Below are 15,152 nucleotides of genomic sequence, written 5' to 3'. Positions count from 1 at the left end.
GATGTAGGGTGTGCTGGTTTTGGCTGGGATAGGATTAATTTTCTTCATAGTAGCTAGTATGTTACTATGTTTTTTGATTTATGCTGAAAACAGTGTTGATAATACAGGAATGTTTCAGTTATTGCTGGGCAGTGCTTATGCAGAAGCCAAGCCTTTTCTGCGTCTCACCCCACCCCACCAGTGACTAGGCTGAGGGTGCACCAGAAGTTTGGAGGGGACACTGACTAAGGGATATTCCATACCACGTGGTGTCATGCTCAGCAGATAAAGCTGAGGAAGAAAAAGGAAGGGGGGGATGTTCGAAGTGATGGCATTTTCTCTTCCCAAGTAACCGTTAAGATGATGTTTTCCTGGAGACACCTGAACACCTGCCTGCCGATGGGATGTGGTGAATGAATTCCTTGTTTTGTTTTGCTTGCATGCATGGCTTTTGCTTTACTTATTAAGCTGGCTTTATCTCAACCTACGAGTTTTCTCACTTTTACCCTTCTAATTTTCTCTCCCATCCCCCCAGAGAGGAGTGAGCGAGCAGCTGTGTGGGGCTTAGTTGCCAGCTGGGGTTAAACCTGGACATAGTGCAGGATAAGGAGGGAAGAACCTGCAGAATGTGTTAATAAAATGAAAAAATAAGTTACAAGGATATTTAAGCTTGACTACAAATACTAGTATTTAGTCAAGATTGTATATGCTTTTTGTAATTATTTAGCATTTTCTCTGTTAGGTATCTTTTTGGTTTGTGGGGAAGTTGTTTTAGTTTGGGTTTTAAGAGTTTGTGGTTTTTAACGAGTATTTTAATCAGTTTCATTTTGTCAGTTTTCAGAATGAGTTTGGGAGGAGATAAATTGCTTTTCATATAGACTTTGGTAAGAGTGATTTGTGTCTTTTCCTTTTAGAGCAAGATATACAAATTGGAAGATGTATCACTGGGTGTTAAATTTCTGCTGTTGCTCTGATACTTTTAGCAAGAGGCAAGTGTACTGGAGGGCGGAAGAAACAAACACAAAACTTTGTCTGATCAGCAGAGGCTTATTAGAGTAGGACAGCTGTATTTTCTGCAAAATCCTTCCTTGGGGAAAAAAATAAAACCACAAACCGAACAATCCAGAACGAAATTTCATAGCAAAGTGGAAACATTTAGAGGCTACAAAGTGCAGATTAGTGTTGTTGATAGATGGGATAGGAGTATTTTCTTTTTCTTTTTTTTTTTTTTTAATATTTTAACTTGATTATAGGCTAGTTTTTCAGGTGTATTTTGCTTCATTTAGTGTGAAGGATGGATCATTTAGTATGGGTAAATAGTTAAAGCTGTATCATGAAGCACTTAAATATTGCTGAATTTGGAAAACACAATGAAAAAGGTTGAAGATTATAGAAGGAGAAAAGGATAGCTTGTTATGAAAGGAAATGTCACTCTGGAAAACTGACTTGTGGCCAAATTTTTACTTAATTATGGACTTATCTGACCCTAGAATAATGCATTCAGTAGTGATGTTTCTCCATTTTTGGGCTCCCAGTTTCAGAAACTTAGTTTTGTTTGTGTAAATCTTTAATATTTGTAAGTACTACTCAAATACATGGGGACCTCCCTTTGCATGCAGAGTGCTTACCAGATACCATGCATTCTTGAAAAAATTGGACACTGCAAGCACAGCAGTGTTTGGAACTTGCATATGGCTATCTATCTCTATGTATATATCTATATATATATATGATATAGGAGTAATCGTGCTTGCCCCAGGACCTTTATGGGGGACACAAATAAAAATCAATTTGAATGATACGAATAGTATTATCGAATTGGGAAATGGTTATTGAAGAAGTAAGTCTGTATTCATTTCAAGATTAATATATAATATATACTTACTAGACATATTCTGTGTGTCTAGTATGAATATATTTTGTAATGTAAATGTGAAGGTGTGTTTATAAGCCAGCCAAACAGTCAGAACTATAATTATGCTCACTGAATGCTGGAGAAGGTTCAATAAAGGAAATAAAAACAGTATTGGAATTTATCTACACATAAAAGCTGTGTTCAGTTTGTATAGGCACTTAAACTTTTATTATTTCTGAACTGTTGCTGATTTAGATGTAATGATATGAAAAGACATTCAGTCAGTGAGTTTTAGCATGTTAATTTCACTGGTTGGGTTATTAGTCCATTTCTTCTGATTTCAGACTCTGGGAAATATTGTAGGCATCAGGCAAGTGAAGCTTGATACTCAAATGCTGTATTACATGTTTTGGGCTATTTATATATTTTTCCAAAAATCTGGAAGACAAGTATGAATATAAAATCACAGGGCAAACAATTATAGATTATCTAACATTAATTTATAATTCTAAATGGATTTTAAGATGCTCTTTTTGCTAGAAAACAGACTTCTGAGGAACTATAAAAATCTGTATGGTCCTAAAATTTTTTTCACATACCCACAAATTTTTCATTTATCAAAATGGGTCATTTTCCTGTGAAAATTTAGCAAAATTTTTGTATGTTAAGAATACATATTACCACAGAAGAAAAGTGGGAAGTAGTAGGCATCAGTAGCTGGAAACCTGAAGGTGAAACAGTTGTGAAATTTGGAAGAAGTAGAATAGTTGCCTGTGCTCTGGTGCTTTTGATTTCAGATTGTTAAATCTTAATTTTGTCAGATCCTCCATTTATAGTGAAGTCTTCTTATGATGTATCGAGGGGATGGACCAGTTAGTGATTGATACTTGACTATAGAACTTACTGACAGGTTAATATGATCAAGCTTTAAGCCCTTTAAGACTAAGATATGAAGTGCTCTTTGATACAGGATACAAAATGTGGTTATTTAAAAAAGAAAAAAACAATCTTTCAGAAGGAAAAACGTCATGGACAAACCCCAAAGCCGTTTATGTGTGTACAGTTATGTTCACCAGTTTTCAGAGAGAGGAAGAAACTACCTTGCTACTTTTGAATTTTCATTGTCTTATAATTGTAGATAGTATTTCAGTCATGTTGACTAGGCACTGTGTTTGATCAAACCCCCAGGTGAAATCAGTGGGAGGCTCTCTTTTTTCCATGCTTTTTTTCATTTTTTAATGTGCTTGGTATTAGACTAAAGATAAAATGTAAGAAAAATTGTTTCTTAACCTACATGTAGATGCCAGCAAAACTTTGACACAAGCATTCTGGAAGGTCTGAGTTAGACTGGTTTAACTGAGAACTGATAATATCTTGAAAGAGGTGAGAGACTACAGTCATCATTACTTCTCAGTCCATCTCCAGGAAGTGAGAACATTAAAATGTTGTTATATATTAAATATATTTAAAAGCACTCTTAGCTTCATTGCATACATACTCATTATTTTAGCTGACATGTTAATTCACTTGAATGTAAGGAGTATTTAAGGACTTTAAATACACTAACATTGAGGTTGAGCACTAGAAATAGATTAGAGCAGTTTATGGTTTGATAATTCATCAAATTAATTTTTTTTTAATTGTAGAATGCTTTATTAGTCTACGTTGTGCTTGCCTTTCAAACTCCTTTAAGCAGATACTGGTACGGTTGAAAATACAACTCTGGCTCAACTGTGTGCAGTTTTATTTGATGGTTCAATATTTGGTGGTGAATTGTAGTAGTGACCCTTATAACTAATTTGAATTTGATTTGTTTAAAATGAAATGCTTATAAATAAATTGTTGCATTAAACATTTTAACTTTTGATTTAAAAAATTTCACGAAGTATGAATCAAGTTCAAAGAAGAAGATAATAAATTTAGTGATGAGAATACCTAGTAAAATATCATTACTTAAAAAATATTCAGCGAGAGAATACTTTTTTAAAAGTCTCACAGTCAACTTAAGATGTTTTGGGGAAGGGAGTGGATGTCAGTGCTTTATACTCTTAATTTGTAGTGTTGCTCCCATACATCAAATGGATGAGTTGTATATTACTAACAACATGTTTTTATCTTTTTATCATTTGCTCTTGAATGCCTGATGTCTTAGTGAGGTGGGTTTTGAACTGTACATTCTTCTAGATATATTTTTTTTTAAACCTCATACAGTATTTTTGAGTGCGTGGTGGTCTTGAAGTGAAAAGCATAAAAACGGCTACACAAGGCACATTGGAGGACACTAAAGCAAGGGATTAAAATGTATAGATTACTTGCATGACAATCAGCTCAATTTCATTCCTCTCACTTTTAAGAATCACACCCTCCAGTAGGTATAGGCTAAGGACTTGCTGACAACAAGGTTATGAAAAACATCTGGTAAAAAAAACCTAAGGTAGTAATCAGTGGACAGACTGTAATGCTTCAAAGAATTCTTAAGTCTTTTTTTCTTGTATCTGTAGTTGAAGATGTGTCGTCATGTCCTCAGGAAACTTGGCTTTTGAAAAAACTGTAGAGTAGGGAAGAAATGGTAATTAAGTTTATGCAAAATGGCTGGATTTGCAAATTAAGGTCATAAACTCGGTTGAAAAGATTGCTTTCTTGTTTGAGAAAGTGGTGTAATATGCTGAATTATGCTGTGATAGTCTTTATAGTCTCAAAGTCTGTTTCAGAAGGGTTGTATGCCAGTCTCTGATTACGTTCTGAACTATAAATCCTCTAGAATATTAACTCATAGCAAAATATTTTGCTGACTTAGAATCAGGGCTTTATGGACTTTCTGAAAAAAAGTAGTGCTCTGAACAGGCAGTCTGATGGAAGGTAGGCTGGTAGTCTGAATCAGTGAAGAAACTGAACTCTGATATGAGGTTGCTGGCTGCAAAACTCTTGCATGTATCTGATCACTTAAATCTGCCTGTCTGCAGAGTGAATGGAGTACAAAACTGTTATTGATGTTCAGCTGTAAAACTGGTTAATAAGACTGATTGTGCTTCATACCAGAAGGTTTTTAAAGTTCCTTTGCAAAAGGCTGGGCTGAATAATAAAATGGTAGGTGAAATTGTCAATAAAAAGTAACGTGTGTGTGGAAATGTGATGACAACCTCCAAAAGTATGATTGCACATTTGTAGGCACTTTATTAACTATTACTTCTGAGGGAAAAGGTATGAGAATGATCTTGCGGAGTTCTCTGAAAATATCTTGCCATTCAGCATTTTGAAAGAGGAAAGAAAGGTTTTGAATTCTAAGGGGAAGGAAAAAAAAGAAAACAAACATCACAGGACAAAAAAAATCACATCTTTGTATATCTCTCATATACTTGCATCTTGAATGCTGCAGTTTCAGTTTCTTCCTCTCAAAAACATGCTGTAGGATCAGAATACTTACAGGATGTCAGTGAGAGTAGTAAGGTATGTCCTGGTTCAGCTAGGATAGGGTTAAGTTTCCCCAGCAGTGGGGAGGGAGTTCTAGCCTCCTTATTCATACCATGCCTACCGACCTCATATCCCGCCTACCAACATCAGATCCGGGCACAAAAGACCAAAAGAGCAGGAGAGCTGGGGGGACGTGTTGTGTTCGTGGTCGGTACCCTCACTTGCTGTACTCCATGCAGTATATCTCTTATTCTGTTCATTGTTGTTCGCTTTATTATTTGTTACACTGTTGTATTAAATTTTTCCCCATCTCAACCCCAGGGTTTGTATCTCACTCCCTGCCCTTGACCAGTCTGAGGATGGGGGAGGGACAATGGCTTCATGATCTGGGATCCTGGCAGGGGCTAAACCACCACAGGATATTTCCCTGCGAACAGCCTCAGTGCAAAGACAGAGTAAATGAATCGGATTGCCTTAGTTTGGAAATCACGAGATGGAATACATCTATAAATCATAAATGATAAGGGAAATAAAATATTGAACGAATTTTTTTCAGGCCTTCTCATAGGAAAAAAAAAGGGATCTCCTCAATGAACTCATGGTGCTTTGAAACAGCCTGCAAATAAAGGAAAAACACTTATACCCTTATTAAACATGTCTTACATGTTCTATAGCAGTAACTTCCACAGTTTAGCTGTGGACACTTAAGTATATGTGTGTTCCAGAAAGAGACCCATCAGTGGCTGTTAACAAATGATTCAGATTAGCCATCAGCTCAGGAAGCCACTTAGTAACAGAAGTTGGGAGTTATCAATGTATCCATACCTCCAGTCTTTGAAGGAAGGGCCAGGACAGCCGTGGATCTGACCAAAGATTAGGGTACAGAGGGAAACAGTGTGGTAAGATGCAGAAACGGTGTCCATTCAAAAAACACATCTTGATGAAACTCTGACAGGATGTTAAGCATGTGGAAAATAGAAAATTGTGTGTGCCTGCAAGGATTAGAGTGAAGGAGAGTGAGATCTGGAGATGTATTTTTTTCTTTTGCAGTGTTGGAGATAGGGAAGGAGAAAGAAAGAAGAGGCTTTGTAATGTTATGAAAGCAGTGAAGGACAAGGAAAAGGGCTTAAGGTCTTCAAAGATAGAAGAATGATCATAAGAGTGTAATTTTTGCAAGTCTGTGTTTACCTAAATCTGTAAATAGCTTGAAATCTAGTACTTCTTTTCAGTAGTGCTTGGAAAAAATTTGTAAGCTTTCATGATATTTGCTGACTTTATACTGTATTTTTTTGAGCTTTATTTGCAGTTGTTACAGTTACTTTCAGTATACCTATTCATGGGTATTATGTGTTTAATCTGATTTCTTCTTGTCTAATACTTGTGTAATTATTTTTCTTTATTCAGTATATCAGTATATAAAAATTATCAACCATATTTTGATGAGTTCTTGATGGACATGCTTAACACTGTGTCTATTGTATACCTTGAGCTTTTTTAACCGAAGATTTAAAAATCCATCCAATCCTTTTCATCCACAAACAGAATCTAGAACGTCTGGAAACACTCAAGCCCACTTGCTTTAACACTTGAGCTCACTTTCTTAGACAAAGTTTTCAGATAACTAGTAGAAAATATCTTATTAAAATATATTTCCTTTTAAAAAAATAAAGCTTTCTTTTCAAGGTGAACTTTTTTTAGCATGGAGTTCAGTCAGTAAAGCTGAAATGTAAATGAAGGTTTTGTGATATACATGAATAAATAAGGAGGGCATAACATGGAGTGCACAATTCAGCCTTAACTCTGTCAGTTGCCAAAATAAAATACTTTCAACTTAGTGGTTTTAATACTCCTTTATATAGACTTTTATGTGTCTAGGGGAAAAAAAAATAATTGAATAATCCCAGTCATTCCTCTTACTCTTTCCATAAACTTAATCTTCTATGATTCTTCTCTTCTGAATACTTCTTAATATTTTAGCATTCTCCATAATTCAGTAAAAAAAAAACATTCACCACTGCATTTTGCAGTACAATGACATTATTGTTCAGTTTTCTTTATGTATGTCCTAACATTAAAAAAAAACATTCACCACTGCATTTTGCAGTACAATGACATTATTGTTCAGTTTTCTTTATGTATGTCCTAACATTTGGTTTGCTTTTTAGGTTGTTACTTCCTTTACAGTCTTTATTGAATTGGGTATGTCATTCTCCTGTATCTTGATGAAGATTATCAAAATCCCTGTAGTTTGTATTGTTAGTCCCAGGCTCCAGATATTTTAAGGAAGCTAGACCATCTAATTCAAGTTAGTTTGCATGCATTAACATTAAATTCCACATCAGTATTCCTTAGGATAAAACTGGTAAAACTGTAAAGCCCTTTTTACAGGTGAGTGCTTTCACTTATTACAGTTGGGCCTGTACATACAGAATTGTAACATATTTTGGGAAATAGTGCTGGGTTTATGTTACCAGCTGGGAGCATAGCTGAAATAAAACCTGTAAAACTAACTTTGCAAAGTCCCTGAATGGATAATAAAGCTGAAATGCATGCTTTCTGGCTACTAAATGCAGCAGGCGGTGGTTGGAATTGATTGTTTGGCCTCCTGGAATGTGTTGAAGGAACATAGCTGAGTATCTGAGTTGAAACATTCCTTTATGTATGAAGCTGTTTCCTTTTTTGTGTATTGCCTCTGTAGTGTTCCCTCACTTTCTTTCATTCTTATTACTAACTGACCTGCTTTTGTTACATCTTGAGTTTTTCTGCTTTTCTACGTATTACAAGTCCACCTAGGAGAAGGACAAAGGGAGCTGTAAAGACATGACAGATCCCTGCCTAAGCTTTAATGTTACCTGACAGTCTGTTTCTGTGAGTCTTGTCCATTCTTGTGTCCCAGCTGTCTTCAGAAAGAACCTGGAAAGTATTAAAGACCCTTGAGGGCTATTTCTTTATTTAGGAGATGTGTACTATATGAAACTTAGCAAAATCATGTAGTTGCAGGCCTATTTCATACCTTCTCACAATAAACTTACTTTACTCTCTTCAAAACTCAACAACAATCTGTGAACTTTTCCAGAGAAGAATGTTACCACTAGAGGAGTCTTGCCTCTCTGATTCATTCTTATTTGCTCACAGGCTAGATTATGGACTTTTTTTTTTCCTCTGAAGAACTAATTTGTTTTCCTTCAGAAATGTACCCATACGGTGTAGAAATGTGTTCTTTTATGTTCTGTTACTCTGAAGCAGTAGCTGATGAAAATAGTTGTTTACATGATGTGTTGAAGTTAATGGCTTCTGCTCTTTCTTCCTCTTGTGTGCTTTCCAACAACCACTTTTATGAAAACTGTCATAATTTTCTTAGTTTCAAAGCTTTATCTGAGGCAAAGCTTGCAAAACATGAAAGCCTTCAAAAGCAAGCTTCATCATTGGGGAAAAAAAAAAAATCTTAGCCAATTTTACCATGATACTTGGATTCTTCTCAAAGAGAATATAGAGGTTTTTTAGGAAGAATAGCTGGATTTTTATTTTTTTTTTTACAGTGATTACTAGAAGAGAAACTGTAGATTTGTCTGTGTGATCTGGTTGTGAGATGAGAGGTTTTTCTGTTAGACCATACTTTCTCAAGAACTTTGAATCCAAATGAGGGACTTCCAGACCAAAAAGTGAGTTTGAGAAAATGTTAGGGAAGTGAAAAGCCTTTTAGGTTAGAAAAAACTAATCTAAAACTGACTAAAATTTTACTAAATCAAACACAGGTACATATGCTTAAAAGAAGAGTCAGTTAGATGACAGCACTTAGTTTTTCGTTCCTCACTCTGTCCATTTCAGTTCTTTGGTGCCTTCTCTTAGTCATATCTGGCATGGACAATAATTATATGAAAAATATGTTTCTGTTTAGTCTATATAATGACCTGTGCTCTCTTATGGACTATAAAAGCAAAAGATTTTGACATCATAAAGGTGTGCAGTGAGCAAAATGAAGCATAAACACGTTATGTACGCATTGCAAACAGTAATGGAATTCAGAAAGCACGTAAGACCTTCCTTTAATTCCATGAGAGTTAATGTCTTGCATCAAGGTGATTAATGATTGAAGAGAACGTAGAAAACATCTTTCAAAACTCATGAGCTTGTTCATGTTGCTGTTTAATGGTCTGCATATGTTTCCCTTTTTCTTTCTAATTTTTTAGGTAGGATAAACAAAGGATGGTCACTTCCACCTTGAAGGTGTTGCTAGGTGAGGAGGAAAGCTGCTGTATGTTCTTCATGAGCTGCAGCCTCCAGAGACAGATTCCTTGTCTTTCCTCCACAACTTTTCTCCCTATTACAGCTATTATGAATGACAGTAATTAGCTTTAGAAAAGTTGTTAACAGTATTTTCTTTTACACTGGTATTTTATTTTAAAAAAATCTATGTTACATTTCTTGATGGAGAAATTGAATCAGGTAGAATACAGTGGCTGGATGGGAAGCGATTGCTTTTCTCATGGGGAGCACTGGAGCATGTTCAGGTCAGTGGAGAGGCTCTCAGAGGCCACAGGGATGTGTATGTCAGTTGAGACCAGAAAACTAAGCATCAGCAGGAGCACTGCAAGCCTTCTAGGAGAAGCAGGAAGCAGAGGACAACTAGACCCCAGAGACAGCAACTTCTGAGGTACCAAAGGGGAATCTTAAAGTGTGCTGCCACCTAGAAAGTCATTGATCTAATAGAAACAAAGCTGGGAAGCAGGGACCTGTCGTCAAGGACACTGCAGATGTGTTCATTGAATACTTTTCTGAAGTCTCCTGACAAGTCTGCTTTTCCCAAAATTATATCCGCTCATGAAGTGAAGTATTAAAGTGACTAGGCTGCTTTCCTTCCCCTTTGCATGAGAGTATCTCTGGCTGCTCTAGGTAAAAGAGTACCTGTGTTTGTAATATGCACTGGCAAGCTCCTGACTTGCTGATAGACAGTTAACTTGCCTGAATTTTTCTTGGTTCGTTTGACTCCTACTAACCCATGAATAGTCTGAGATGCCTTCTGCTGGCAGCAAGTTGCCACGTGTGTTATCCTGAACTTAACCAGACTATCCAAAGAGTAACAAAGATCTCTGTGGCTGAGGACTGTTACTCCAGGAGCGTGGATCTTCTGAGCATTTGCAGCTCTTGTGTATTCTTGAACTTCCTCATTCTGAATTTGTCACCTTGAACCTCAGTTGCTTCTGGCTGAGACAGCTGTTAAATGGTTGTTGGAACAAACAGTGTACTCTGATCCAGCAGTTTTGGATGTTAAGAGAGCAAGCTTTTCAGTTTAAGGTTCATCCTCAGCTCCTAGCTAGCCCCCTGTCTTGCAGAGGCAGCTGGAGTTTTCTACCTGTCAAAGACTGTTCCCACTGGCACCTAGATTCCATCTTCACCTGTTGAATGGACATTCCCTTTGAAACAATAAGAATGTCCTCCCTTGTCATGGTTTAACCCCAGTTGGCAACTAAGCCCCACCCAGCTGCTTCCTCACTCCCCCCTGGTGGGATGGTAGAGAAAATTAGAAGGGTGAAAGTGAGAAAACTCATGGGTTGAGATAAAGACAGTTTAATAGGTAAAGCAAAAGCCATGCATGCAAGCAAAACAAAACAAGGAATTCATTCACCACATCCCATCGGCAGGCAGGTGTTCAGGTGTCTCCAGGAAAACAGGGCTCCATCATCTTAACGGTTACTTGGGAAGAGAAAATGCCATCACTCTGAACATCCCCCCCTTCTTTTTTCTTCCTCAGCTTTATCTGCTGAGTATGATGCTGTATGGTATGGAATATCCCTTAGTCAGCTGGGGTCAGCTGTGATGGCTGTGTCCCCTCCCAACTTCTGGTGCACCCCCAGTCTAGTCACTGAGAGGCAGAAAAGGCTTTGCTTCTGTGTAAGCACTGTCCAGCAATAACTATTAGTTAGTATAAAGAAAATTAACTATTCCAGCCAAAATCACCTGATTCCTCCATCATTTTGTAGCTTCAGAGCCAGAAATGTAACATTGTGTGTCCCTTATCCAGGCTGCAGAAGGCAAAGTCCAAACATGAACATTAACTGCACCTTGGTCTTTCGTGCTACAAGATGCTTCAAGAATAATCTTCCTTTATTCATATTCACGCTCAACAGTTCTAAGAGTTCAACTGTCTTGCCAGATAACAAGCTGTGTAGGTTTAGGCTATAAGACTGCCTGGCATCAGGGCAGGGCAGCTCAAGCAGCACTAGGTAAATGCTTCTGTCCTGTGTATCTTTCAGGCACCCCTTTCAGACTTCGTTAAGCATGCCACTGTTGCTGCAGGCTTAAGGCATGATGTTGGTCTGTTCTAGTTTATGCAACTACTTGGGCACCTCCTTCCAAACCGTAGTAATTTGTGGAATATGTTGGTTGTTGTCTTTTAAATATGAATGTATATAGGAAAGACGCATAAAGGAAAGATACCTATTGGTAACCGTACCAAGTTGAACTGGTCCATCCTTACAAATATTTACAACCCTGCCTTCTTCCTTATTCCCCCAGTTTCTAGAGATTTGTAGGTTTGTGACCATCTGCATGTGGCTGCACATAAATATGCATACTTCTATGGGTATTACAAAAGCAGAGACTTCTTAGGTTTTCTCTGCCTTGCGGTATGAATACCCTCAGTGTGAATGGTGTCATGGATGACATGCTTGGGATTACAGTTAATGTAAAGGTGCTTTCCTCTTTTGTTTCTTGTAAATACTTGCTCTAGGGAATAAAGATACAATTGTATTATGCCATCATAAATCTCTTTAGCTTGCATCATGTGTGAATAATGTTCTGGCAGACAAAACTTCATAAAGAAATATTACTTTGAGGCTTCTTAATCTTAGAAATAATGCCTAACAAGAACATTACTCGCATTACTCAGTGATCCTGTATCAATTCCAGTATCAAATTACCTCATGTTTACCAAGGAATAGAAAAGGAAGACTTAACTGTTTTGTTTTTTATCCCATTTCTCAAAGGAATTTGCTGTTTCAGAGTTCTGTGTAAATGGAAAGCATTAACTTGACCAGTCATCACTCACTGGTATATACATACAGTTTGATATTTATTTGGAAACTCTTGTCTGTCCACTCATAAGCATTCCCTGTGGGTATCATGATACATATGTGCTACATCAAATTACATGTTACAGCGTATATAGTAAATCATTGTTTACTTATCATTAGTCCACATTTTTATTTTACCTGTTGTCTTTCAAAGGGTTTTGGAAATATGTAAGTAGTAGATTGTAATGCGTTATTAAACTACTATAAACATTTTTTTAAAATGAACAATTACTTAGAAGGCATTTATATATTTTTACTTGCAGAAGTCATCCTTCTAAGAGATGGGATAAGGGGATATGCAGAGGTAGATCCTGAACAGTCACTTAAAAACCCATCATTTGCTGTTCAACTATAGAGCAGAATGGCTCTTAGAGACCAGACTGAAGCTTTGTGGAATCAAAATCAGTATTTGAGACATTAGATCTTCAAGTTAAAATATCGGGGACATATAAGATTATGAGCACTTTGGGGTTTGGGCTCTTTTGTCTGTACTAGTGAGGTGTCTTCTTAACTGATGTAAATGAAAAATATTCAAAATTAAGGCTTTGGTGTTGCTGGAGAAGGCTTAAGTATTTAATTACTTAGATATATAGCCTGTTGTCTGTAGTGGGACTCCTTGATAACTTTCTAAAAGTGTGTAAAAATTTGCAGTTTGTGGAGAAAACTACATTTTTCTTAATTTTTAAAAGAAACTCCAGATCTCTCACTGGTTTCAGATAGTTGTCACTTCAGGATGAAATTGGCTTGATCTTGGCAATGGAAGGATGTTTGGACTCTGGGGCACTGGGAAAATATGTTTTTAAAAGTCACCTATAATAAAAGAAAACTTCTAAAATGTTGATGATTGCTTACCACTACCCCAGCACATCCCCTGTTTCTGGTTGTGTTCTGTCTGAAGAGCATTCATTTACTTCAGAATGAAATATTCCAGGCTCGAAGAAAGCCTGGGTGAAGCATGCTTGTTATCTGAAAGTATTAAGATGTTTAACAAAAAGATACTGACAAATAGACTTACATTTGAGGGTTTTTTGCTTCCAGTAAGAATAGTAATGAAACCGTGGATGGACTTTTTCAACAGAAAGTAGCACTTCTAAGACTTCTTTTTTGTTGTTGTTGAATAGAAGCCATGTTGATTTGCGGGTAGTTTTCTCTCCTGTATGTTTTTCTTTCTTTCTTAGCCACCCTGAAACTGATTGCTGTAACAATAACAACGATAACAAAAATTGTGTTGTTAATTATGGACTGATTTATTTTCAGATCTCAATAGAGAATGACTACCTAGGCCCCAGAAGAATTGAGAGTCTGCAAAAAGAAGATGCTGATTGGCAAAGAAAAGCCCACATGGCCGTGCTTTCTATTCAAGATCTTACAGTTAAATACTTTGAAATAACAGCTAAAACACAGAAAGGTAGTTATTTTCTACTATCCTACCCATCAGATAAAATATCTTTAAAAATTTATTTAATGTTTACCATGTTCTGTATTGTACTATGATTTATTTTTTTCATCAGTCTTCCATGAGGAAGATGCAGCTGTCATTCCCAGTTGTTTCTTCTATGTCTATTCAAATCTTTCACCAATAAGCCTTTTCCAGAACATCATCAGTAGTGAGCAAAATAGAAATTTTCAGTAAAAGTTTCACAACCACTTTCTCAGTGTGATCGTATTAGCTGCACTGTACATTTGCAAAGGATTTGGGAGCATAGAGTCCCTGATGGATTCTGTCTTCTGTACTGGATATGGCAGACAACCATAGTAAGTGTTTATTACCTTTCAATTAATTTCCTTTTCGTGTGTCCCCTACCTTTTAGTAATTCTTTCCATAGCTCTAAATATTAAGCAACAGCTCAGTTTAACTGCTTGGTGAAAGCTGCTCTGTTCAGAAATCCTCATGGATATATAACCTTGGTATTTCTATGCTTGAAGAGTGTAGCAGTTTTACTGAAGAGTTGGTGCAGTAAAACCGGGTCATATGACTTGCCGTGTACATCTGCGCTTTCATCCTTGTACCATTTTAACTTACATAATCAGTTTATTAGGGCAAACACACCTGAGGATGGGGTTTCATGTCACCTCTTTTAGTTTGACTGTGGTTACCACTGACAGAGTTTATGTCCCTGCTTGACTGTGGGTTCCTGTTTCTTTCTTTGCCTGGATGGTAGTGGTTGTACAACCAGATAAATGAGCTGTACCCTGGGCAGAAAATATTTTTTGATGGATAGGTTTTCTGTCATCTGCCTGCATGACCGCTAGATCTGCCTCAAGCAAAGCAGTCACTAGAAAATGATTGCTTTCGGTGACAACCTAAGTTGAGGATAACGTGAAACTCCACCTCATTTTGAAAAAGTGACTAAGCCAGTTCAAGCATGTTGGAATGAATTAGAGAAAATTCTAAATGTATTTAATCACTTTGGTTCCTTTTCTAGTGTGACAAAGGCAGCAAATAAAATACCCCATTAGTTGAAAAGAACGTATGTTTACAGTTACTTACTTTTTGTTTCGTTCACATGCTTTTTTTATTTACAGCAGTCAGGATTGTGGGGAAAAACACTGGGAAATGAAATGCCTGGAGACTGTTTACAACCATAGACCTTTGGTATACAGGTTGCTTGCCTGTTTTATAATGTTTTGGGGTTTTTTGGCCTCCTGCTGATCACAGGGTGGTCTTACATACCAAAATACTAAAAGATGGCAGAGGAAAACCACATGAGAACATAAAGGTATTTTTTATTACCTAACAGCAGCATGTAATATCTTCTAGCATCTGGGGACTGAATGCTACCCCCTTTGATTGTGTGACTTTGTGGCTTTTGCTTTGCAAAGCTAAGTGTACA

At 36.8% G+C, this 15,152-nt stretch overlaps 2 protein-coding genes across 5 annotated transcripts in view; one reads left to right on the top strand and one right to left on the bottom strand.

Moving 5' to 3' along the window:
• JMY (junction mediating and regulatory protein, p53 cofactor) overlaps positions 1 to 15,152 on the top strand; it is a 65,808-nt gene that overhangs the window by 23,488 nt on the left and 27,168 nt on the right. For both annotated transcript variants that reach the window (XR_012635531.1, XM_074932105.1), the window contains exon 3: positions 13,576 to 13,726. Coding sequence is in view for 1 of the 2 variants with exons in the window: in XM_074932105.1 (XP_074788206.1) it covers positions 13,576 to 13,726 (151 nt within the window). In the remaining variant the exon portion in view is untranslated. The remainder of the gene's footprint in view (positions 1 to 13,575; positions 13,727 to 15,152) is intronic.
• Positions 8,055 to 15,152, bottom strand: part of HOMER1 (homer scaffold protein 1) — a 145,562-nt gene continuing 138,464 nt past the window's right edge. For 2 of the 3 annotated variants that reach the window (XM_074932111.1, XM_074932107.1), the window contains one exon: positions 13,245 to 13,514. In XM_074932111.1, coding sequence (XP_074788212.1) covers positions 13,281 to 13,514 — 234 coding nt within the window. In that variant the 3' untranslated portion in view covers positions 13,245 to 13,280. Of the gene's footprint in view, positions 8,159 to 13,244; positions 13,515 to 15,152 lie in introns of those variants that run through there. The other variant, XM_074932108.1, reaches the window with a different exon arrangement.

The sequence above is a fragment of the Athene noctua genome, chromosome Z, assembly GCF_965140245.1.
Source record: "Athene noctua chromosome Z, bAthNoc1.hap1.1, whole genome shotgun sequence".
NCBI classification, from domain to species: domain Eukaryota; kingdom Metazoa; phylum Chordata; class Aves; order Strigiformes; family Strigidae; genus Athene; species Athene noctua.
This window is presented reverse-complemented; position numbering and strand designations above follow the sequence as displayed.